Source organism: Pseudophryne corroboree, chromosome 3, assembly GCF_028390025.1.
Source record: "Pseudophryne corroboree isolate aPseCor3 chromosome 3, aPseCor3.hap2, whole genome shotgun sequence".
Classification (NCBI taxonomy): domain Eukaryota; kingdom Metazoa; phylum Chordata; class Amphibia; order Anura; family Myobatrachidae; genus Pseudophryne; species Pseudophryne corroboree.
Genome location: NC_086446.1, coordinates 196,731,164 through 196,757,481, shown reverse-complemented (window position 1 = coordinate 196,757,481; position 26,318 = coordinate 196,731,164). Strand labels below are relative to the sequence as shown.

Genomic DNA, 26,318 nt, shown 5'->3' with positions numbered 1-26,318 from the left:
CAACCCTGGAGGGCAAACATGCCCTCAGCACTGTCCGCCACTCTTTGTTGGTGGGTTCTGTGGCGTTTCCTAGTTCTTTTATAAACCTTTGACATTTGGCTAGATTTTTCCTAGGATCAGGAAATTCAGACACAATTGATCTCAATTCGGTCCGGGACAAGAGACAGCGCATTGCACTGTCCTTGACGGGAATGATTCCCTGATCGTCAGTCTTCCCATTGGGGACTGAGATCACCCTGGCCAGATTGAGCTCAGTTCCATCATCTTGTGTTGGCCTTACAATATGGGGTACATCTGTTTGTGCGTGATATGAAACATTGTACGTACCTGTGGACACGACCTCACCTGACCCTCCGTTAGGGGGTTCGATTATTGCCTTTACCCATTTGGTCGTGTCCACCTGGATGGCTTCTGTGATGGTTGTTGGAAGAGGTGCTGACATCGTTCTGGGCTCACTGTCTTGTTTGTATTCCTGAGGGAGGTTTGACATGGGGTGCAACTGGCACAGGTTAATAGTTGTACATTCAACAGTATTACAATAATCATTGTTACATTTATTACACTTATTCTTATAATCTATATTACAGTTGCTAAGAGCGTTTTTATTGTTCCACCCTTGTGCTTTTCTCTCCGCAATCAACTCCTCTCCCGATGCCATGTCTCTCCTCTCAAGATAAGAGTCAGAAAAGTCAATAGACTCTCTTTGTAATTCACTTTCCTGTTGCCATAACTGTAAATATTCATAATGTTTATTTTGTCTCTTCGTTAGTTCAACGAGACTTATCCTCCTCCTTAAATTTTGTAACACCTCTGGACTGAAGCTACCTATTCTTGGGAACTTGTCCCTGTCTTGTACAGTCATTCTTTGCCATTCATCACATAAAACCTCTGTGTGACTACCGTATTTTTCACACATAATGTATCTTGCCGACCCAATTGGTCGGTCCTCCGAATCAACCTGAACCTGGGTTGATCGCCCCCTACCGGAACAAATGGCCCCCATAATCTGTAGGCGTTGCTTATTCCTCCTTGGATCTTTTATCTCAAGGTTTTCAGCGAACCCTTACAAACAAACCAAGATGTCCTTGGGCAGGCCGGCGGTGGTGGTTTATCAAGTACCCCACTTACTTCTCGCCCACGTTGGCCTATGCCGCAATCACTGTAAACCAGAGCTGTGGTACCCAACCCAGGGCCCCTGTGAACCTTTAGTTTACTGGAACATATGAGGGTTACCCGCAGGACACTTACTCTTTCCAGTAAAGTTGGGGTTGTTAGATAGTTCCTGAGTGACCAGCGAACTTCCCTTCCAAAAAAAAAAAAATTACACAAATCACGTCAGAATGTACAGATAGCGTTTGTGACCACTTTACTCTAATGGTATTAGGTCAGATTACTAACTACTGCACACAATAACGTGCGGTCCAATCGTTCAGTATACGAGCACTACTTGTCATGTACTGAAAGATCAATGGAATCGATGTTTTCGGCTGCGATTCCTTCAACCAGAGCTTATATGGCCTATATGGGTTCTGCACCAACACCCCAGGCGTTGTGCCACTGGACTTTTATAGCGGACCTCTTTGTCTATTTACCTGTTACCTTACGACCTCCTGGTCTGTTTACCTTATGACCTCCTGGTCTTGATACCTTATGGTCCGCTATACTCTAATGCTCAAATATTATTTTAACCAGGGATGCCTCCCTAGCCACCGTATATGTCACTTACACGTATGTTCCTCGACGAGTACCCGACTTTCCTTTTGGTTCCACCTTTAAAATTGTATAAACTTTTGTATACAAAACACACTCACTCAACACATGTACACTTTTGTTTCTATATCTATTTCTGCGCAGAAATTGTCTTCAGGCCAAGAGTGTTACCAATTAGGAGCAGGATCTGTTAAACTAAATTTTAGATTTTCCAAAAATAGATTTGCGTTATTTACCGCTTCGCGTTATCTACCGCTGTGCGTTACTTATCGCTTTTGCGCTAATTATCGCTTTGCGCTAATTCAACTTTTCGTGACTTGGGCTACGTGGGCGTAACCAGACGCTACGTTGCGTAATGAACGCTGCGTGCGTCTGCCTTTTGGATTGCGTACGCTAGTCTTTGTTAGCGACACGTGTACGCAATGCAAAGGATCCACCGTAACACAATATATTTATTTATCAATGTAGATGATCCCTGATCATCTACCGCAATCCACACTGACTGCCTTGTATCTCAGACAAACCGTGTGTTTGTTCTATACTTTAACTATTACCTCTACTATTAAATAACAGCAAATCTCCTTTTAGCCCTTTCTATCAACTATAAAATTTGGCAAACAGGAATAGTGATATACGAAAAAAATGAAATAGAAATGCAGATATATGCGTGCGTACGCAAGACAAAAGAAAAATAAACAGTTTTAAAAAGACACAAGCGTTTTGTTCTTACTTCCGGTTACCGGGTTCCTTCAGCACTCTTTGTCTAAGCGAAGCAGACGCTTATCCCGTCAGCAACTGCGAGACAACCTCCCACCCTTTTGCTGGGGGATAATGTCTGCTGATCTACCTAGTGCAGATGTGAAAAGGACCGGACGAGCCCGCAATTGACAATGCTAAATTCCTTTGTCGTATAAACAACCCTTATGAAGCTAAGAACACTGTACGCTGTTTACTTAAGAAGTACCGTAATGGTACGCTATCTGCGTAGCGATCGCTCAGCCGCAGGCGAGACGCTCAAGCGTCACGTTCGCTCACGGCCCAGTGATCACAGGACACGTTATTGATTATGTCTAGGGGAATGATTCGCTGTAGCGTAGCGTACGCTCGAGACCACGAGGAGGTCACCAGCGGTGCAGGCGCTCACAGCACAATACCTTTATATTTAAACCTTTTAACAATGTAATGCGCTATATATCTTAATGTGAATACAGGGTGTAAGTGCAACCTTGTGTAACCTGACTAACTACAAAGCTGATTGAACGTCACCGACGCTCAAGTGAACACTTAACACTATAGAAAATACACAGATACTTGTTTAGGGTTCCAAAGCCTATTATCTGTATTATATCTAGTATACTTGTAAAAGAGTAACACAGTACAAATGATACACTACAATATAACAAAGACTTCCTAACCAAACACCTAACTAGGGGATAAACTACAATACTATCCTGATCTAATACAATACAATACAATACAATAAAGTTTAGTCTAGGGGAGATATGAGAGAAAAGAGAAAATAGAGAGAGAGAAATAGACACAGAGGGAGAGAGAGAAATTGGCTCACAGAAAGACAATGATTACGGAGAGAACTTACGCACAAAGGGTATGATCGCCAGCGCCTCGATATCCAGCTCCCGATTATCAGCAGATAACCGTTGATGAGAGAGTGAGAGCTGGATGTGGTCGGCCTGCCTATTTATGCTCCACACACAATGCAATCTCCTGGTCCTACAATCCCATTGTCCATTGGCCGAAGGAATTCGGCCCTGCATCATAACAAAAGGTCATAGGGTGATTCATACAGGTGGGCTGTGACGATTTCCAACAGCTCAGGTGGGTGGGGAACTGGGTTTCCCGCCGCATACCTGAGTATGTGCAAATCATAGAAATGGACATAAACTTCTTATGTCCATAACTATTCGCACGAGCGATTAATACGCTCCAAACCAACACCGGAATATTGCTAATTAAATACTCTTCCGATGGGTACCAAACACTGCTGTATGACTCCTGTTAGACCCTTCGTGCAATACAAAGAGGGATTCCTCCGCTCAGGGACATTCTATCTAAACCAAACTTACAGAAACTATTGAGGGGAACATGATCTATAAACTACATTAATTGTGAACTTTTGTAACGAATGAGTCGCACGCTACGATCACATAAACTCTACCGTAAATGCGCATACTGCGCGTGCGAGTGCACGCTATTGCGGGTATGCGCTTCCACGGGAGAGCGTACGCATGCGCAGCACGGACCAGTGTGCGGTGCAAATATGGCAGTGTGCACTAAGACATTTTTCTGACTTTGACACTTATTATTCTCAATACCTTTGGTATGAGAGGCAGAGGAGGGAACACATAAACCGACTGGTACACCCACGGTGTCACTAGAGCGTCCACAGCTACCGCCTGAGGGTCCCTTGACCTGGCGCAATATCTTTTTAACTTTTTCTTGAGGCGGGACGCCATCATGTCCACCTGTGGTTTTTCCCAACGGTTTACCAGCATCTGGAAGACTTCTGGATGAAGTCCCCACTCTCCCGGGTGGAGGTCGTGTCTGCTGAGGAAGTCTGCTTCCCAGTTGTCCACTCCCGGAATGAACACTGCTGACAGTGCTAGTACATGATTCTCCGCCCATCGGAGAATTCTTGTGGCTTCTGCCATCGCCATCCTGCTTCTTGTGCCGCCCTGTCGATTTACATGGGCGACTGCCGTGATGTTGTCTGACTGGATCAGCACCGGCTGGTGTAGGAGCAGGGATTTTGCTTGACTTAGGGCATTGTAGATGGCCCTTAGTTCCAGAATATTTATGTGAAGGGAAGTCTCCTGACTCGACCATAGTCCTTGGAAGTTTCTTCCCTATGTGACTGCCCCCCAGCCTCGAAGGCTGGCATCCGTGGTCACCAGGACCCAGTCCTGTATGCCAAACCTGCGGCCCTCTAGAAGATGGGCACTCTGCAGCCACCACAGTAGCTGGTTCTTGGAGACAGGGTTATCAAGCGATGCATCTGAAGATGCGATCCGGACCACTGGTCCAACAGGTCCCACTGAAAGATTCTGGCATGGAACCTGCCGAAGGGAATTGCTTCGTAAGAAGCCACCATCTTTCCCAGGACCCGCGTGCAGCGATGCACTGATACTTGTTTTGGTTTCAGGAGGTCTCTGACTAGAGATGACAACTCCCTGGCTTTCTCCTCCGGGAGAAACACTTTTTTCTGGACTGTATCCAGAATCATAACCAGGAACAGTAGTCGTGTCGTCGGAACCAGCTGTGACTTCGGGATATTCAGAATCCAGCCGTGCTGGTGCAGCACCTCCTGAGATAGTGCTACTCCCACCAACAACTGTTCCTTGGACCTCGCTTTTATTAGGAGATCGTCCAAGTACGGGATAATTAAAACTCCCTTTTTTCGAAGGAGTATCATCATTTCCGCCATAACCTTGGTAAATACCCTCGGTGCCGTGGACAGTCCAAACGGCAGCGTCTGGAATTGGTAATGGCAATCCTGTACCACAAATCTGAGGTACTCCTGGTGAGGATGGTAAATGGGGACATGCAAGTAAGCATCCTTGATGTCCAGGGATACCATGTAATCCCCCTCTTCCAGGCTCGCAATAACCGCCCTGAGCGATTCCATCTTGAACTTGAATTTTTTGATGTATTTCATTTTAAAATGGGTCTCACCGAACCGTCCGGTTTCGGTACCACAAATAGTGTGGAATAGTAACCCCGGCCTTGTTGAAGTAGGGGTACCTTGATTATCACCTGCTGGGAATACAGCTTGTGAATTGCCGCTAGCACCGCCTCCCTGTCTGAGGGAGCAATCGGCAAGGCAGATTTTAGGAACCGGTGGGGTGGAGACGCCTCGAATTCCAGTTTGTACCCCTGAGATACTATTTGAAGGATCCAGGGATCCACCTGTGAGCGAGCCCACTGATCGCTGAAATTCTTGAGGCGGCCCCCCACCGTACCAGGCTCCGCCTGTGGAGCCCCACCGTCATGCGGTGGACTTGGCAGAAGAAGCGGGGGAGGACTTTTGCTCCTGGGAACCTGCTGTTTGTTGCAGCCTTTTTCCCCTACCTCTGCCTCTGGATAGAAAAGACCCGCCTTTTCCACGCCTGTTTTTCTGGGTCCGAAAGGACTGAACCTGATAAAACGGCGCCTTCTTAGGCTGTGAGGGGACATGGGGTAAAAATGCTGACTTCCCAGACGTTGCTGTGGAAACTAGGTCCGAGAGACCATCCCCAAATAATTCCTCACCCTTATATGGCAACACTTCCATGTGCCTTTTAGAATCTGCATCTCCTGTCCACTGGCGAGTCCATAAGCCTCTCCTAGCAGAAATGGACAATGCACTAACTTTAGATGCCAGTCGGCAGATTTCCCTCTGTGCATCTCTCATATATAAGACTGAGTCTTTTATATGGTCTATGGTTAACAGGATCGTGTCTCTGTCTAATGTGTCAATATTTTCTGACAGTTTATCTGACCACGCAGCGGCAGCACTGCACATCCAAGCTGACGCAATAGCTGGCCTAAGTATAATGCCTGAGTGTGTATATACAGACTTCAGGATCGCCTCCTGCTTTCTATCAGCAGGTTCCTTGAGGGCGGCCGTATCCGGAGACGGTAGTGCCACCTTTTTTGACAAACGTGTGAGTGCTTTATCCACCCTAGGAGGTGTTTCCCAACGTGACCTATCCTCTGGCGGGAAAGGGAACGCCATTAGTACCTTCTTAGGAATTACCAATTTTTTATCAGGGAAAGCCCACGCTTCTTCACACACTTCATTTAATTCATCTGATGGGGGAAAAACTACGGGTAGTTTTTTCTCCCCAAACATAATACCCTTTTTAGTGGTACCTGTATTTATATCAGAAATGTGTAACACCTCTTTCATTGCCTCAATCATGCAGTGAATGGCCTTAGTGGGCATCAGATTAGACTCATCGTCGTCGACACTGGTGTCAGTATCAGTGTCGACATCTGGGTCTGCGGTCTGAGGTAGCGGGCGTTTCAGAGCCCCTGATGACCTGTGCGACGCCTGGGCAGGCACGAGCTGAGAAGTCGGCTGTCCCACATTTGGCATGTCGTCAAATTTCTTATGTAAGGAGTCTATACGTGCACTCATTTCTTTCCATAAGCTCAACCACTCAGGTGTCTGCCCCGCAGGGGGTGACATCCCTTCTAAAGGCATCTGCTCCGTCTCCACATCATTATCCTCATCAAACATGTCGACACAGCCGTACCGACACACCGCACACACACAAGGAATGCTCCAACAGAGGACAGGACCCACAAAAGCCCTTTGGGGGGACAGAGTGAGAGTATGCCAGCACACACCAGAGCGCTATATAATGCAGGGACTAACTGAGTTATGTCCCCTATAGCTGCTTTTTTATATATAATTTATACAGCGCCTAAATTTAGTGCCCCCCCTCTCTTTTTTTACCCTTAGTGTAGACTGCAGGGGAGAGCCAGGGAGCTTCCTTCCAGTGGATCTGTGAAGGAGAAATGGCGCCAGTGTGCTGCAGGAGATAGCTCCGCCCCTTTTCCGCGGCCTATTCTCCCGCTTTTTTCTGGATTCTGGCAGGGGTATTTTCCACATATATAGCCTCTAGGGCTATATATTGTGGTATTTTTGCCAGCCAAGGTGTTATAATTGCTTCTCAGGGCGCCCCCCCCAGCGCCCTGCACCCTCAGTGACCGGAGTGTGAAGTGTGTGTGAGGAGCAATGGCGCACAGCTGCAGTGCTGTGCGCTACCTTGGAGAAGACTGATGTCTTCTGCCGCCGATTTTCCGGACCTCTTCTTGCTTCTGGCTCTGTAAGGGGGACGGGGGCGCGGCTCCGGGACCGAACACCAAGGACTGGGCCTGCGGTCGATCCCTCTGGAGCTAATGGTGTCCAGTAGCCTAAGAAGCCCAATCCGGCTGCAAGCAGGCGAGTTCGCTTCTTCTCCCCTTAGTCCCTCGCTGCAGTGAGCCTGTTGCAAGCAGGTCTCACTGAAAATAAAAAACCTAAGTCTATCTTTCTTTCTAAGAGCTCAGGAGAGCCCCTAGTGTGCATCCAACCTCGGCCGGGCACAAAATCTAACTGAGGCTTGGAGGAGGGTCATAGTGGGAGGAGCCAGTGCACACCAGGTAGTCATAAATCTTTCTAGAGTGCCCAGCCTCCTTCGGAGCCCGCTATTCCCCATGGTCCTTACGGAGTTCCCAGCATCCACTAGGACGTCAGAGAAAAGGATTTACCAATAGGTAATTAAAATCCTATTTTCTCTTGCATCTAGAGGATGCTGGGGTCTACATTAGTACCATAGGGATGTACCAAAGCTCCCAGTACAGGAGGGAGAGCGCAGAGGTTCGTGCAGCATCGATTGACCAAACGTTAGGTCCTCAGAGGCCAAAGCATCGAACTTGTAGAACTGACCCTGACCAAGTAGCTGCTCGGCAAAGTTGTAAAGCCGAGACACCCCGGGCAGCCACCCAGGAAGAATCCACTTTACGAGTGGGCCTTAACAGATTTTGGACACGGCAAGCCTGCCGTATAATAAGCATACTGGATAGTAAACCTGATTCAGCGAGAAATCGTCTGCTTAGAAGCAGGACACCCAATTGTGTTGGGATCATAAAGGACAAACAGAGCGTCTGACTTTCTGTGACGAGTAGTTCTCTTCACATAAATCTTCAAAGCCCTTACAACATCCAAGGATTTAGAAGTAATTGAGGAGTCAGTAGCCACTGGCACCACAATAGGTTGGTTGATATGAAAAGCTGACACAACCTTCGGAAGAAATTGCTGACGCGTCCTGAGCTCAGCTCTATCTTCATGAAAAATCAAGTAGGGGCTCTTGCAGGACAATGCCCCCAATTCCGACACACGTCTAGCAGATGCCAATGCCAAAAGTGTGACTGCCTGCCAAGTGAGAAATTTGACTTTAACCTCCTGTAAAGGTTCAAACCAATCCAACTGCAGGAACTGCAGCACCACATTAAGATCCCAAGGTGCCGTAGGAGGCACAAAGGGAGGCTGGATGGTGCAGAACCCCTTTCAAGAAAGCCTGAACCTCAGGGAGGACAGCCAATTGTTTCTGGAAGAAAATGGACAAAGCCGAAATCTGGACCTTAATGGAGCCCAAACGCAGGCCCACATCCACACATGCTTGCAGAAAGTGTAGAAACCGCCCTAGTTGAAACTCCACCGTAGGAAACTTCTTGGATTCACACCAAGACACGTACTTTTCCCAAATTCGATGGTAATGTTTAGACGTTACTCCTTTCCTAGCTTGTATCAGGGTAGGAATAACCTTGTTCAGAATCCCCTTCCGAGCTAAGATCTGGCGTTCAACTTCCATGCCGTCAAACGTAGCCGCGGTAAGCCTTGATAAGCGAACGGCCCCTGTTGCAGAAGGCTCTCTCGAAGAGGAAGAGGCCCTGGATCTTACAGCAGTAACTCCAGAAGATCCGCAAGAGCCCTTCTTGGCCAGTCCGGAGCAATGAGGATCGCCTGAACTCTTGTTCTTTTTATTAGTTTGAGAATCCTTGGGATGAGTGGAAGTGGAGGGAACACATACACTGACTGGAACACCCACAGAGTTACCAAGGCGTCCACCGCCACTGCCTGTGAGTCTCTCGACCTGGAACAGTACCTACGAAACTTCTTGTTGAGGCGGGAGGCCATCATGTCTATTTGAGGTACGCCCCAAAGACTTGTCACCTCTGCGAACACCTCTGGGTGGAGGCCCCCACTCTCCTGGATGGAGATAGTGTCTGCTGAGGAAGTCCGCTTCCCAGTTGTCCACACCCGGAATGAAAATTGCTTACCGCGCCACTGCATGCTTTTCTGCCCAGAGGATGATTCTTCTGACATTGCAGCTCTGCTCTTCGATCCGCCTTGTCGGTTTATGTAGGCCACAGTCGTTACATTGTCCGACTGAACCTGAACGGCCCTATCTTTCAGAAGATGTGCCGCTTGTAGAAGACCGCTGTACACGGCCCTTAGTTCTAGAATGTTTATTGGAAGGATAAATTCCAGACTTGGCCACCTTCCTCAGAAGTTTTCCCCTTGGGTGACTGCACCCAAACCTCTGAGACTTGCATCCGTGGTTAGGAAGATCCAATTCTGAATCCCCGAACCGGCGGCCCTCTAGTAAGTGAGAGGTCTGCAGCCACCAGAGGAGCGAGATTCTGACTTTCGGTGACAGACGAATCCTCTGGTGCATGTGAAGATGAGATCCCGACCATTTGTCCAGGAGATCCAGTTGGAAAGACCGTGCATGAAATCTTCCGTACTGTAGAGCCTCGTAGGAGGCAACAATCTTCTCCAGAAGGCGAATGCGCTGATGAACAGATACCTGGGCTGGCTTCAGGACATCCCGGACCATTGTTTGTATCACCAACTCCTCCGGCAGAAACACCCTCTGTACTTCCGTGTCGAGGATCATCCCCAGGAAGGACAGTCTCCTTGTTGGCTCCAGATGTAACTTTGGAACATTCAGGATCCATCCATGATCCTGGAGGAGTTGAGTTGAGAGAGCAATGCTCTGCAACAGCTTCTCCCTGTAAGACGCTTTTATCAGCAGATCGTCCAGATAAGGAATTATGTTCACACCCTGCTTGCGTAGGAGAAGCATCATCTCCACCATGACCGTGGTGAACACCCTCAGTGCGTGGAGAGGCCAAACGGTAGTGCCTGGAACCGATAGTGAAAGTCCAACAGCGCAAATCTTATATAAGCCTGGTGAGGCAGCCAGATCGGAATGTGAAGGTACGCATCCTTAATGTCCAGGGATACTAGAAATTACCCCTCCTCCAGACCGGAGATCACCGCTCTCAGACTCCATCTTGAATTTGAATTCCCTCAAATAAAGGGCTCAACGACTTTAGATTCAATATTGGCCTGACCGAACCATCTGGTTTCGAAACCACAAACAGGTTTGAGTAATAACCCTTGTTTGCTAGGTGAGGTGGAACTGTAACAATGACATTTGACTTTAGTAATTTTGGAATGGCTTCCTGTAGGATAGCACTTTCTGTCAGCAAAGCTGGTAAGCCTGATTTGAAAAACCTGTGTTCTTGAAACTCCAGTCTGTACCCCTGGGTAACAATATCTTGTACCCAGGGGTCTAGGCCTGATGACGCCCAGATATGACTGAAATGTCTTAATCTTTCTCCCAACTGCCCAATCTCCAGGCTGGGAGGTCCACCGTCATGCCAAGGATTTTGAGGAAGCAGAACCAGGTTTCTGTTCCTGTGAACCTGTCGGTGCAGGTTTTCTGGATTTCCCCCGACCTCCTCTAAAGAAAGTGGAAGGGGGTTTGGACTTTTTAACTTTTGCGGTGTGAAATGACTGCATTGTAGACGTAGGATAAGATTTCCTAGTAGGCAGCGCTGGTGAGGGAAGAAATGTTGACTTACCTGCAGTTGCTGTGGAGATCCATGCATCTAACGCTTTCCCAAACAGTGCCTGACCTATGAAGGGTAGGTTCTCCACACTCTCCTTGGATTCCGCATCTGCAGACCATTGGCGCAGCCAGAGTCCCCTGCGTGCCGAGACAGCCATGGAAGAAGCCCTCGCATTAAGATGGCCAAGATCCTTCATGGCCTCCACCATGAAACCTGCAGAATCCTGTATGTGATGTAAAAACAATTCAATGTCACTTCTATCCATAGAATCTAATTCATCTAGTAATGTGCCTGACCACTTTACTATAGCTTCAGAAATCCTTGCACAAGCAATAGTGGGTCTTAAAGCTACTCCAGTACCTGTGTATAGTGATTTCAGCGTAGTCTCAATCTTGTGGTCAGCCGGCTCTTTTAAAGCGGTGGACCCAGGGACAGGTAAAACTACCTTTTTAGACAAACTAGACACAGAAGCGTCCACTACAGGCGGGATTCCCCACTTCTCCTGTCCTGCTCAGGGAAAGGAAAAGCAATGAGAACCCTTTCTGGGATCTGGAATTTTTTCTCTGGGTTTTCCCAGGATTTTTCAAACAATGCGTTTAATTCCTTAGACGCAGGGAATGTAAGGGAGGATTTCTAATTGCCAGTAAAATAAGCCTCCTCTACTTGCTCAGGTACCTTATCAGTAATGTGTAAAATGCCCCCAATAGCCTCAATAATGAGTTGCACCCCCTTAGCAAGGGATGCATCTCCCCATCACCGTCCCCTGTATCAGAGTCGGTCAACCTGCATTATCTGGGCAAGAGCACGCTTCTTAGGGTAAAGAATTGGTGCTTTTGAAGAGGTACTGGGAGCTGAATACGACAAAACCACAGAGTTTATCAAAACCTGTGTTTCAGCCTCATTTTTAGCTATCAGAGATGAAATCTGGGAAATCATTCCCCTAATAGAATCCACCCATGGGGGGTTCGGATTCAGAAGGCAGAGACAGTATATTACAGTCCTGAGTACATGGAATAGACTCTTCAGGAGAAGATACACATTCTGCAGCACAAGATACAGAGATCCTAGACATGTTTATGTGATCTATACAAACACACACACACACACACACACAGGAAAATGCAGACACAGTTTCAGAGAGACACGGAGTATATGGAGCCAGCCATACAGTGCCCCAGTAGGCAGTTTATACAGTAAACAGCTGGCACGGACTGAATAACCTTAATAGATTAAACAGCTATTACTACATTCTCCCCCCCTGTCTATAGCACCCTGGTACCGCAGAGGTATGTTGGAGTTATGTGGAGGGCAGTGCTCCCTGTCAGCGTCTCTTCAGTGTGATCTGCAGGGAGAAAATGGCGCTGGTGAGTGCTGGATCCGCTCTGAGGAAGAAGCCCCGCCCCCTGTAATGGTGCGTCTTCCCGTTTTCAATGATTATACTGGCCTGAGGTGATTTGGCTGCTAACAGTGGGATTAGCCCATGTTAGCATATGTGACCAGTGTAGGGTATTTGCGCTGGCCCAGGGCGCCCTTCACATCAAGTACCGCTGAGCCCTCCGGAGCATAGCCTGTCAGAGCTGCGCTCCTACCCTTGTGCCACCATTCCCGCCGGCGACCCGCTTATCGGGCGCCGGCGTCATACTCCCCACTCTTTTATCTTCTGGCTCTGTTAGGGGGTGGCGGCCGTGCTGCGGAAGTGAGCGGTCACCTTGTGTGCTTGCGATCAGCACCCTCAGGAGCTCAGTGTCCTGTCAGCGGAGATAGAGAACCATTAACTTCTAGAGTTGCTTCCTACTCCCCCCTAAGTCCCACGAAGCAGGGAGGCTGGTGCCAGCAGCCTTCCTGTACCTAACTCTTAGAAAAAACAATAAAACTAGAAAAACTCCTAGGAGTTCCCCTAGGTGTGACCGGCTCCAACGGGCACATTTTCTAAACTGAGTCTGGTAGGAGGGGCATAAAGGGAGAAGCCAGCCCACACTATTAAACTCTTAAAGTGACCATGGCTCCCAAGGGACCAGTCTATACCCCATGGTACTAATGTGGACCCCCAGCATTCTCTAGGACATAAGAGAAATTAGCATTATTTAGCATGTTTTAATGACTGGTATATAGTACATATGGTTATCTATTTATTTATTGCCATATTGGAGCTCTCTGTAATATCTATAATATATAGTGTTGAGTTTATGTTTGGCTCACTAGGAAAGTTTTGGGTGGGTGAGAAGGGTTGAGATCAAGTTTGCAAAAAAAAAAAAAGTAAAAAATTGTTTTGTCTAAAGAAAAAAAAACAATTAAATCAGTAAATATTTGCTATTACTTCAACATAGCAGGATTAAAATATCTTGCTTTCGGGACCTTCTTTAGAGTTGAGTTGACAACATCCGTGACACTGTAAATTTCTATGCCCTAAGAAACATTACATGGACACCCCTTCCATTATTTCTACTCCAGTAAGTAGAAGCATTTATCAAGCACATTGTATACAATGAAAGGTAGAAGCTGATTGTTTGATACAGTGTGGCCAACTTCACCAATTGTTTTGAAAACTAAGGTGACAGCTCACATATATTGTATATATTGTGTATTAATCATGCTATGGAATCAATACTTACAATATACACATATACAATTACAAACCCCCTGTTGTATTTTATAAGGATACTAAAAACAAGTTTAAAAAAATAACAGGATTTTAATTACCTACCGGTAAATCCTTTTCTCGTAGTTCGTAGAGAATGCTGGGGTCCATATTAGTACCATGGGGTATAGACGGGTCCACCAGGAGCCATTGGCACTTTAAGAGTTGAATAGTGTGGGCTGGCTCCTCCCTCTATGCCCCTCCTACCAGACTCAGTCTAGAAACTGTGCCCGAGGAGACGACATACTTCGAGAGAAGGAATTACACAGATAGTGGTGAGATTTATACTAGCTCACACAACAGGCAAATCCGTCTAACATGCCGGACCAACGCAGCAACAGCTGAAACTGTAAATAACACAAAACTTACCTAGGAACCAGGTAGTACTGAACTATAAAACCAATGCAGGAAAACGCAGCGCCCTAGAATATCAGAATTTTTTTCACGGCACCCCTAGGCCAAAAATGTCTTATTGAGAAATTTAGAAAGAAATATTACATTAAGTAGATCGCGTTTATATGTCATCCTTAGGGTCAGTTGTGTGGTGAGGGACAAGATTTGCTCCTGTTTGCTGTGGATACGAGGTCCCAGAGACCATCCCCAAACAATTCCTCACCCTTATAAGGCAGAATCTCCATGTGCCTTTTACAGGCAGCATCACCTGTCCACTGCCGGGTTTCTAATACCCTCCTGGCAGAATGGACATTGCATTAATTCTGGATGCCAGCCGGCAAATATCCCTCTGTGCATCCTTTATATATAAGACAACGTCTTAAATATGCTCAATGTTAGCAAAATATTATCCCTGTCTTAGCGTATTAATATTATCTGACAGGGTATCAGACCACGCTGCAGCAGCCCTATTTATGCTGAGGCAATTGCAGGTCTCAGTATATAACCTGAGTGTGTAAATACAGACTTTAGGATCGCCTCCTGCTTTTTATCAGCAGGTTCCTTCAAGGTGGCCGTATCCTAAGACGGCAGTGCCACCTTTTGACAAACGTGTGAGCGCCTTATCCACCCTAAGGGATATCTCCCAACGTGACCTATCCTCTGGCGGGAAAGGGTACGCCATCAGTAACTTTTTAGAAATTACCAGTTTCTTATCGGGGGAAACCACGCTTCTTTACACACTTCATTCATCTGATGGGGGAACAAAACACTGGCTGCTTTTTCTCTCCAAAAATAAAACCCCTTTTATGTGGTACTTGGGTTCATGTCAGAAAATGCGTAACACATTTTTCATTGCCGAGATCATGTAACGGATGTTCCTAGTGGATTGTGTATATGTCTCAACCTCGTCGCCATTGGAGTCAGACTCCGTGTCGACATCTGTGTCTGCCATCTGAGGTAACGGGTGTTTTTTGAGCCCCTGATGGCCTTTGAGACGCCTGGGCAGGCGCGGGCTGAGAAGCCGGCTGTCCCACAGCTGTTACGTCATCCAGCCTTTTATGTAAGGAGTTGACACTGTCGGTTAATACCTTCCACCTATCCATCCACTCCGGTGTCGGCCCCACAGGGGGCGACATCCCATTTATCGGCCTCTGCTCCGCCTCCACGTAACCTTCCTCATCCAACATGTCGACACAGCCGTACCGACACACCGCACACACACAGGGAATGCTCTGACTGAGGACAGGACCCCACAAAGTCCTTTGGGGAGACAGAGAGGGAGTATGCCAGCACACACCAGAGCGCTATATAATGCAGGGATTAACACTATAACTGAGTGATTTTTCCCCAAATAGCTGCTTGTATACATATATTGCGCCTAAATTTAGTGTCCCCCCTCTCTTTTTAACCCTTTGAGCCTGAAAACTACAGGGGAGAGCCTAGGGAGCTGTCTTCCAGCTGCACTGTGAAGAGAAAATGGCGCCAGTGTGCTGGGGGAGAAGCCCCGCCCCTTTTTTCAACTGACTTTCTCCCGCTTTTTCTGGAATACTGGCAGGGGTAATTTTACATCTATATAGCCTCTAGGACTATATATGATGTAGATTTGCCAGCCAAGGTGTCATATATTGCCCTCAGGGCGCCCCCCCCAGCGCCCTGCACCCATCAGTGACCGGAGTGTGAGGTGTACATGAGGAGCAATGGCGCACAGCTGCAGTGCTGTGCGCTACCTTGGTGAAGACCGAAGTCTTCTGCCGCCGATTTTCCGGACTCTTCATGCTTCTGGCTCTGTAAGGGGGACGGCGGCGCGGCTCCGGGAACGAACACCAAGGTCGGGTCCTGCGGTCGATCCCTCTGGAGCTAATGGTGTCCAGTAGCCTAAGAAGCCCAAACTACCACCTGTTAGGTAGGTTCGCTACTTCTCCCCTTAGTCCCTCGCTGCAGTGAGTCTGTTGCCAGCAGATCTCACTGTAAAATAAAAAACCTAAATATACTTTCTTTCTAGGAGCTCAGGAGAGCCCCTAGTGTGCATCCAGCTCAGCCGGGCACAAGAATCTAACTGAGGTCTGGAGGAGGGTCTTGGTGGGAGGAGCCAGTGCACACCAGGTAGTCCTAAAGCTTTCTTTAGTTGTGTCCAGTCTCCTGCGGAGCCGCTAATCCCCATGGTCCTTACGGAGTCCCAGCATCCACTTAGGACGTCAGAGAAAAATAAATCAACATCACCTTTATCCATCGTAGTCGATTTCTCCTGCAGAGTGATTGACCACCTGGCAATAGCTTTTGCAATCCACGCACAGGCTATAGTAGGCCGCAGTATAGCTCCTGAAGCCGTGTAAGTGGATTTTAGCATAGCATCCACCTTGCGATCTGCCGGGTCCTTCAACGCGGTAGATCCAGGTACCGGTAATACTACCTGTTTGGACAGCCTAGAGACATCAACTAGCCTAGAGGCGTCAACTATCGGCGGAGACTGCCACTTTTTCCTATCTTCTTCTGGGAAAGGAAAAGCAACTAAGACCCTCTTAGGGATCTGGAATTACTGTTCCGGATTTTCCCAGGCTTTTTCAAAGATAGCATTCAATTCTTTGGATGCCGGGAAAGTGAGGGGGTGGGGGGGGTGGGGGGCTTTTTACTGTCTGTGAAAAAGGCCTCCTCCACCTGCTCAGGAGCTGTGTCAGTAATGTGTAACACATCCCTTACAGACTCAATCATCAACTGCACCCCCTTAGCAAGTGATGCCGTCCCCCTCGACACATCCCCGTCACAGTCTGCAGCATCAGAATCGGTGTTCGTATCATCCTGCATAAGCATTGCAAGTGCACGTTTGTGAGAATGTACCGCAGGGGACCCCGAGGAAGCAGTATCCGACCATACTACCATAGAGGATTGAAAGACCTTAGTGGCATGCTCAGGCCTAGCAACCCTATCAGAAATCTGAGAATTAGACCCCCTCAGAGAGACTAACCATTCTGGCTCTCTAGCTGGGATCTGCGCTACAACAGTGCAATTCTGATTACATGGAATGGAGTCTTCCTGGGAAGATAAATCCTCTGCAGCATATGAAACAGTGTCCCTAGACATGTTGTCACACACACACACCAAACACCCCACAAACACACAGGGTATTGGGTAGACAGTTTCCCCCCAAGAATGGCAGAGACAGACAGAGATTGGAGCCAACCCACACACACCGCTATTTGAGGTATAGGGAGACCCTAACCAGTGCTGACTGAGTTCCTTAATAGGAGAGACAGCCTGTATACAGCCTCCCCTCCCTTCTACAACCCCCTGGTACCGTACAGATAGCTGGAGTTGCTCTGGAGGGACCTGAACATCCACTGGCAGTGATTGCAGGCAGGAAAAATGGCGCTGAGCGATGCTGGGTCCGCTCTGAGAAGCTCCGCCCCTTCAATGGCGCTGTCTTCCCGCTCTTGAAGATTATACTGGCCTGAGGAATTTTACGCTGGCTGAGATCCGCAGACCCCGACAGGCTTGATGTGGTCAGTATAGGGTTTTGTGCTGGCTCAGGGCGCCCCTCACAGCGCCGCACCACAGTACCGCTGAGAGTTCCCGGAGCGCGGTTAAAACCACGCTCCCACCCTTAAGCCGCCCTCTTCACACTGACCCCCTGCTTGTAAGGGGGGACAGTGACTAACTCGTTAAACTTCAGCTCTGTAAGGGGGTGGCAGCTGGCTGCCGGGGTGGGCGTTCCCCTGTGGCGGGGCGCGATCTGTCCCCTCTGGAGCTCAATGTCCAGTCAGCGGAGTCAGTGGCTCAAGACCCCGCAGGGCGGACACTGCTCCCCCCCTCAGTCCCTCGATGCAGGGAGGCTGTTGCCAGCAGCCTCCCTGTAAAAAAACAAACTCTAAAATAAACTTTTCTAAAGAAGCTCTGTAGAGCTCCCCTAGCTGTGACCGGCTCCTCCGGGCACATTTTCTAAACTGAGTCTGGTAGGAGGGGCATAGAGGGAGGAGCCAGCCCACACTATTAAACTCTTAAAGTGCCCATGGCTCCTGGTGGACCTGTCTATACCCCATGGTACAAATATGGACCCCAGCATCCTCTAGGAAGTAAGCGAAAATTATATTAGTAATGTTTAATATTTCTACTAAATTATACTGTATGCTCCGATTACAGTCTGTGAATTACAAGGCAAAGTTATATTCTTGGAGTATGTCAAATAAAACAATATGGGGGATTTTCAATTAGGGACTTTTTTTGCCTAGGTGAAAAAAACTTAACTCTTCGCCATTTTTAGGACAAATGGGGATTCGCCCTATTCCATAGCAGGGCCGTTTTTTTGCCTAGGCGAAAAATTTGGCAGGAGCGAAAAACATATAGATCGACAAATCCATGTGTTTTCGCACCTGTGCTGGCGAAAAGCTGGGATATTTTTCGACAATTTTGAGGCATTTTTCGCCAATGTCTTTTCACACACAAAAAGAAAATTAAAAGTAAAGGCACTGGCGAAAATGCCTTAAAAACAGGAGAAAACAGCCCGCAATTGAATATGCAGGGGGGTGAATTCAAAAGCTCTGAAATTATTGGAGCTAATTGAATACCCCCCCACTATGGGGCAAATTTACTAAAGCTTCTAAAAATGAAAAGAAGTGATGTTTCCCATAGTAACCAATCAGATTCTGTCTATTATTTTTCTATTGCATCCTAGAAAATTATAGACAGAATCTGATTGGTTGCTATGAACAACATCAGATCTCTTCATTTTTATAAGCTTTAATAAATTTACCCCTATGTTTGTGTATTAATCACAGTATGGTTGCATTTTTGCACAATGCAGAGTACATATTTGTACTGATACATTCAATGCACTTCCGGAGTTAAACACTTACATTTTATTCCTCTAGATGATTTGCAGAAGGAAATGGAAGTGGTCAACCTGAAGGAGACTTTGGAGAAGCTTCGTGGGCACAGCAACAGCAATGTAGTGAAACAAGCCAACAACGTCCTGCAGATAATGGCAAACTCTAGCCAGAACAGTGACCACTTCTTTGGATAATTCTAAACTTCTTTGATTAAATGAATGCCCTTATACACATCTAAAACATAGTACTGTGTGCTCCAATATCCCAGCATCCTCCCCTGCAACCTCCTGCCTAGGGATTGTCTATGCTCATTCAGCTATAAGCCATCTTTGAACAAGATACATTGTGATGTGATTACATTTGTGACATATATTATCAGAACAGACATACAGTACTGTATTTGAATTAGTATCCCAATGTAAATGGGCTAGAGCTACCTACAGTATAATAGGATAAAAGTATTTATTAGGAAACTGTGTCTAATAGGATACTACATTATATAGTGTCATTTATTTCAAAGTCTAGTAAGATAAAAGTACATATTTAAGTCTTCCTTCTCTGGGCACAAGAGCCAAGATAAAGTGGCTGTATCAGAGAGCCTTCATTTGTCCATTTATTTTTATTTATTCAACATACCATAATCCACAGTCCTCAGTTAAATTGAGGACAATTATCAGAACACAAAGTTCACTTAAATATCATATTTTTGCTGATACATGACCTTCGCTGGCAACGCCAGTAATCAAAAGCACAATGGTGTTAAAATGGTGCTTTAGAAGGCAATGTGTTTTATAATATACGGGGCGTGATGCATCAAAGGAAATATTGCAGTCAGACCTCTGTTAATGGGGTTTTTGGAGGCTTGGCCGCATTTCGCATATACCCAAAGCTCTGGATTGCGATACATTCCGAAGCTTGGACCCAGTAGGCAATGCCATCTGTTGCCTAATAGAAGCCTATGGGCTTCTTTTGTAATGTGCACTGAGAGGGATCCATTTGGATCTGACCCTTGCGACACACACGGCATCCGACGCAAGCGCAGAATGACTCCTAGGTCACAATCTCGGATGTCTCCACACTGCAAAAGGACAGCTCCTAATGGGAGAGTTGTCCTTTCCTTAAATCTTCATGCATATAGTGTTCATTAAAGACGCTATGCATGCGATCAGTGGCAGGAAGCATCACATTGAAAATGCGATGATTGGATGCATTCCACCCATGGTCAATTTACATTTGATTTTTTATAAAATATGTGCATTTATTGAAAAAACAACAAATATTTTCATTGAAAGGAATAAGTAGCGTAAGAGTGCAATACACAGTCATTTGACCACCCAGCTGATAGCAATTAAATCAAAAGCCTACAATATTATTATTATTAGTATTACACTCTACATATTGTAGAGATGGGTAACAATGTCAGTATTTTGGATTTAATAAAACAAATGGCTTTTGAAGTTGTATTATGATGTGATTACAGGATGTTTTGTATACAGACCCTGTATTTTTACCAATGGTGGCAACCCAACAATTTAAAGATTAAAATACTATAGGGACAAATCTTAAGTTCTGTCAAATTGAACCATATCTGATTCATATCTCATTACAGAGTGCTCTGCTGCTCCATATAATGAGCGCCTTCTTCAGGAGTTGAGAACGTACACAGATCCCTGTGTGATGTCAGACATTGACCTGTAGGGCATATGCTCGCATCATGACCCTAACTTTTCTATTTATATTTGTGTAATCTTTAACGGAAACCCCACATAACAATAAGTTGCACTTAGAAACAAACAAATTGTGCTACAAAAGCCATGCTCAAGACAACATGTTACAAAAAAAGACACCTTTATTTATAAAATAATTTTCTAGATCACTCAAGGCTTTACATGTATATCATATTTTACCAAGGCAGTGCAAAGCTATACATGAACTAATCTAGAGAAAAGGTTAGTATGATAGGGACAGAAAGGAACACAAACACTGCTGACAGGTTGCTGTGGAGTGTCTAATGTTAATCTTACATTTCTATTTAGCTGTACAGTATGTGGCCTCATACAAAATGATGAAAACTATTTGATTTAGCAGGCCACATGATGACCGCCCAGTGTGGGATCAGCCATCAGCTGCCAGGCAGTAGCATGGAATAGCATGGTAGTGTGCCTAATTCCCATTACAATCCAACTGCATGGCATATAATGTCATCTGTCACTGTCACATTTGCTCATGGTAGGCTGAACAATCAGATTTCAATATGTGTGTGGTTAATATTCCAGTTTTAATTGCAATTGATATGGCGACAACAATTAAATGTAACTACTGTAGATTCTGCAGTAATCCTTGTATTTTTACATGCCATGTACATTAGCCTAATATATAATAATTAAAAAAAAAACTATCAAATGAATGTGGCAAAAAGATAAAGAAACTACTTTGGGTACTTCTTCAACAGGTGCTCAAATTATTAAGCAGACATTTGCACCAAAGACTTATACAAAATAATGCATTACGTCCAGATGCCAGTAAATCGATAAAATGTAAGGACATTTGGATACCTGCACATATTATCAACATTCAATTTTTTTTTAGTAAAACCAAGTAAAATGTAAAATTGTAAACATGTAAGTGTCTATACATAAAATAAATCTACAATATATATATATATACTTGCTATGCAAAAAAAACATTATTTAAAGTACAGTCTAGTTGAAAACAAAAACATAATATACAATATTATCTTTGCTTTCTAACAAATCTGTTACCTGTAATATTTACAGCAACCACAAGATGACACTATTGTGCTCCATTTTAAAACAACGTAAGTAGTTGAGAGTACATGCAAGACAAAGAAAATAAACAACGAATTATCGAAAACTATTGTTACATGCTGTTACTTTAGTACGACTTTTAATTTGCAAATAAGTAATAATAAATGTTTATCAAGATGTACAAGTTCAAAAGTCACACTTTTATATTGGGTGTTTAAAAGTGCACATTTAACTTTTGTACTATTTAAATTAGTCTTGCAAATGCAGTGACTATTGCTCCATTAATATTAAAGACAATTAATTAATACTGAACACCAAAGTCAGTATTAATCTCCTCATGACACAGATCGATGTTGAGTTCTTCTGAACACTGAAAAATGAAATTAGAATTGCACAGTGTGTAATGTCAGAGGTTTGCTGTGTTATGTGTTTTAAAACAGATCAGGTTACAGTTAAATAACACATAATATTTGAAATACACTGACCACATTAAAATTATACTTTACAAGCCAGTAGAAAAAAAGAGCACTTGAAATGCTATTTTGGTCACATGGTGCAGCCATTTGAAAATGATCAGAGATGGTACCCAGATGGGACGACAACTGCAATGGATGGTCGTCATGACAACTGTGACTCACAACCTACGAAAATAAATGAACTTAACACTCCATATACACAATTGGGATTTCCCTTTGTGGTAAGGTCACCAAAATATAGCAGTGGTTATTGTCCAGCAACAGCATTTCACACAAAGTAAGAATTAGAGCTTAGCCCCCGTGTCCACACAGGAAAGGGCTATATATACCAAACTAAAAGAGAGAAATACGTTCAATCCAATTCACTGCCAGAAATGTGATTCCATTTTCTTTAGCGATCTCCCCCTCCTTTACAAAAAAAAGTTAGATGTAGGACATCGTGTTACATTACAGGGAAATGAAACACCTTTTATACTCCAAAATGTTCTCACGAGGGCCTATTGTACAGAGGCCAACCTTCCAAACTTCAGTTTATAAAATTCAGAACATGAAGACTGTTGGCTCAGAAACTCCAGTGGATAATACGGTTCAATAGGAATGAAAAAAAAAAAAAAATACAGAGGGGCCTCTAAGACTTCCAGTCTAGAGGGTATGTCCTTAAAATCTGTATCCAGCCTTCACTGCTTCAATGTCAGACATAAGTGTCCGAGCCAGATAAATACCAAAAATCTATTGGAAAAAGGAAAATGTGTTAAACCCATTAGAAGAACAGTTTTGCCAACTGGAATGTTTGAGTTACATGTAAGATTATGTAGCCTAGGGGTTAGTTCAAAATTTGAGGTTAGAATTTCCTGAAAAGTTGAGATACAAAGTGCAGTGTTTTTTTGCCTTCAGTATAAGTTAACAGGCACTAACAGTCTTGATTAGATAACGTCACACAAAACAAGGTGCTTCTCAGTTGTGTTTGAAGCTAGTAACCAGCTTGTTGGACTAAATTGCCAGGATGCTGTAGCACTCTAGAGACTGGTAGTTAAGTATGTTTGAGAACCAACTCATGCCTACAGAGTACAGAGCTCTTGATACCAGTCATTGGCACCATGTTTTTCTCGCAGACGCCCACTACTTGCTCCTAGACCCTATCTTCGAAACCAAACAAATGAAGTACAAGGAAACCATGCTCTTTGAAGTATACTGAAAGTCAAGTCAAATGGTTAAGAGAAGAAGTGAAAGAAGAGCCATTGCAACTTCCATCAAATACAGAATGGAGGAGAGACCAGTTGTTCAAAGACTACCAATACTGTACATTGGATCCACATGGGACATGAGTAGGCTCGCAACTGTAACATCACTTTTATGCACACCTATGGGCCGGTCCATGTAGAAGTGGTGTCCACGCTACAATACTCTTCTTACCATTTGTCTGTATTAGTCAGGGAACTTTTTACCTTTTACCCCAAAATATATTTAGATACGCAGACGTTACCCCCTTGATTTGAAAGACTCACAGACTGAAACAGCAGACTTAAATGCTTCAACGTTTCGGTTTTAATAACCTTCGTCAGGAATAACAAATATCAAAACATTACACCCTTATATACATACATGCAGGTAACAAGTGCAAATCACCAACACCAAACAGTTAACGAACATCCGGTGACGTCAGCCGGCATTGCGCTCAGACCTCCGGCATCTCACCGGTTTCTTAGTCTAGATGATTAGCTAAAAATCACATGGTGACTAGATAACATTGTAACTAGGGTAGTCCACATACAGTTCTAATCAAATACAAAGTATCACAGCAGTTCAAATATGATACATAACTGGTTTACATTCCGTATACTATATAACCATAATTCAGATGAAACTAGCAAAGGATGTTCGTTAACTGTTTGGTGTTGGTGATTTGCACTTGTTACCTGCATGTATGTATATAAGGGTGTAATGTTTTGATATTTATTATTCCTGACGAAGGTTATTAAAACCGAAACGTTGAAGCATTTAAGTCTGCTGTTTCAGTCTGTGAGTGCCGCCGAACTTGCTGCATCTATTTATTTTTTTGGAGGGCACCCAGCATCTTACTTCAGTGAATTCGTGAGTGCCGAGCCCGCACTCTCTCTCTCTCTCTCTCTCTATATATATATATATATATATATATATATATATATATAAAATTATGTTAAAAAATAATTTTTATTATTCTCGCCAATAATTTTTTGGCAGTGAATGGGTTAATTAACACTTTCTCCCCAAAACACCAGAATGAATGTAAGAAAGATGGATGAGGGGGAACGACACGACTTTTAGGAGACAGATGGTCAGATCCTCACCTCCGTAATGTCAGTGGGAATTTCCCACTGTTATGGGGGCCACTTTCTGATCCTGCGGAACTCCGTCAGCGGTCAGCCACAGAACACTTCCAAGTTCTGTGTGTGGGTTGGCGGGCTGCGGGCGGGAAGACAGGACAGCGCAGGACGGGCGGGCATGAGGGAGCGCGGTGTGACGTCAGCACGTCACACCGTGGCCAGGAACACAGCACAGGGCGGCCAGGAGCACAGCGCAGTGTCGGGCAGGAGGGAGCGCGGTGTGACGTTAGCACGTCCATTACCCCCAAGAATTTCATTTTTACCCCATTTGTGGTAATTTACCCCTGTTCCCTGACCACTGGTATAAGTTATAGTACTGTAGTGCTCCCACTACAGGCTTCATGAGTAATGAACTTGTCTTCCGTCCAACACAGATCAAATCAAAACCTCTGCCCCAACACCGCTGACCTTCTATACTCAACTAGTATAAACCCCAGAAAGTTTGCTGCAAAAACCACCAGAGTGTATAATCTTAAATGTAAGAAGGACGGGGGAACTTTTTGACTATCAAGAGATAACAAATACTGGGGTAGAAGTATTAAGCCTGGAGAAGTGATAAAGCAGTGATAAATGCAAGGTGACAACACACCAGCCACTTAGCTCATAACTGTCAATTTACATATAGGAGCTGATTGGCTGGTTCGTTATCACCTTGCACTTTTCACGCGTTATCACTTCTTTATGCCTTCTCCAGGCTTCATAAATCTGCCCCACTGTATAAGCAGCAAAAGCACAGAAATATAGAGAACACAATAATACTTGAAATTGGATAAAGACAATAGAAATCAAGGTAGGGTAAAAGCAGCAAACACTAAGAGACTAAATATGGTTAAACATGGAGAGATTGGTAAAGGTCGATGTACAGTAATATTGGAAACCAAATGTGAATATCAATACAGTACAAAATATTAAATTATGACAAATCTTCACAAAATAAAATCTATGACAGGCATAGAAATCAAGTAATAACGATAATGCACAATATAGAAGATAAATAGAAGAGAATACTGGTTGAGTCTCCCATTTCCAAAATTCTAAAATGATCCAAAATCCAGATTTTTTTTTTGTGAAACTGAGATAGTGACGCTTTTGCTTTCTGATGGTTTCATGTACACAAAGTTTGTTTTATGCATGAAATATTATCTAATGTTACCTTAATGCAATGTGTATAAGGTGTATATGAAATGCATTTTGTGTTATATTTGGATCCCATCCCCAAGATATCTCTGTAAGCAAATATACCAAAGTATGGAAAAATCAGAAATACTTCTGGTTCTAAGCATTTCGTATATGGGAGACTCAACCTGTGTAGACAAAAGTACAAGGAAGAAATAGCACCGATAATTGACGGAAACTTCAAAGCCAGCTGATTGGCTGGTCCATTATCACCTTCCACTTTATCACTTCACCGAGCTTAATAAATCTGCCCGTGTCTCAAAACTTAGCATGTTCCTTATGCACTATGACTGCACTGTATCTGGGTAATTGTCCTTTCTGCACTACGGGGTAATTCAGACCTGATCGCTCGCTAGCATTTTTTTGCACGGCTGCGATTAAGTCAGAACTGCGCATGCGTATGCACCGCAATGCGCAGGCGCATCGCACAGGTACAAAGTGGTTCGTTGCTCTGTGATGGGTTTGTGTGAAGAATCCATTTGCACGGGCGACTGCTAGGTGATAAACAGGAAGAAGGCGTTTGTGGGTGGCAACTGACCATTTTCTGGGAGTGTTTGGAAAAACGT

General features: G+C 44.9%; 2 protein-coding genes across 5 annotated transcripts in view; one reads left to right on the top strand and one right to left on the bottom strand.

Moving 5' to 3' along the window:
* LOC135055109 (rap1 GTPase-GDP dissociation stimulator 1-A-like) overlaps positions 1-21,302 on the top strand; it is a 222,318-nt gene extending 201,016 nt beyond the window's left edge. For all 3 annotated transcript variants that reach the window (XM_063958766.1, XM_063958765.1, XM_063958764.1), the window contains one exon: positions 19,012-21,302. In XM_063958766.1, coding sequence (XP_063814836.1) covers positions 19,012-19,163 — 152 coding nt within the window. In that variant the 3' untranslated portion in view covers positions 19,164-21,302. The remainder of the gene's footprint in view (positions 1-19,011) is intronic.
* The window catches only part of TSPAN14 (tetraspanin 14), a 201,503-nt gene continuing 195,985 nt past the window's right edge, over positions 20,801-26,318 (bottom strand). For both annotated transcript variants that reach the window (XM_063958768.1, XM_063958767.1), the window contains exon 9: positions 20,801-22,942. In XM_063958768.1, the coding sequence (XP_063814838.1) occupies positions 22,871-22,942 (72 nt within the window). In that variant the 3' untranslated portion in view covers positions 20,801-22,870. The remainder of the gene's footprint in view (positions 22,943-26,318) is intronic.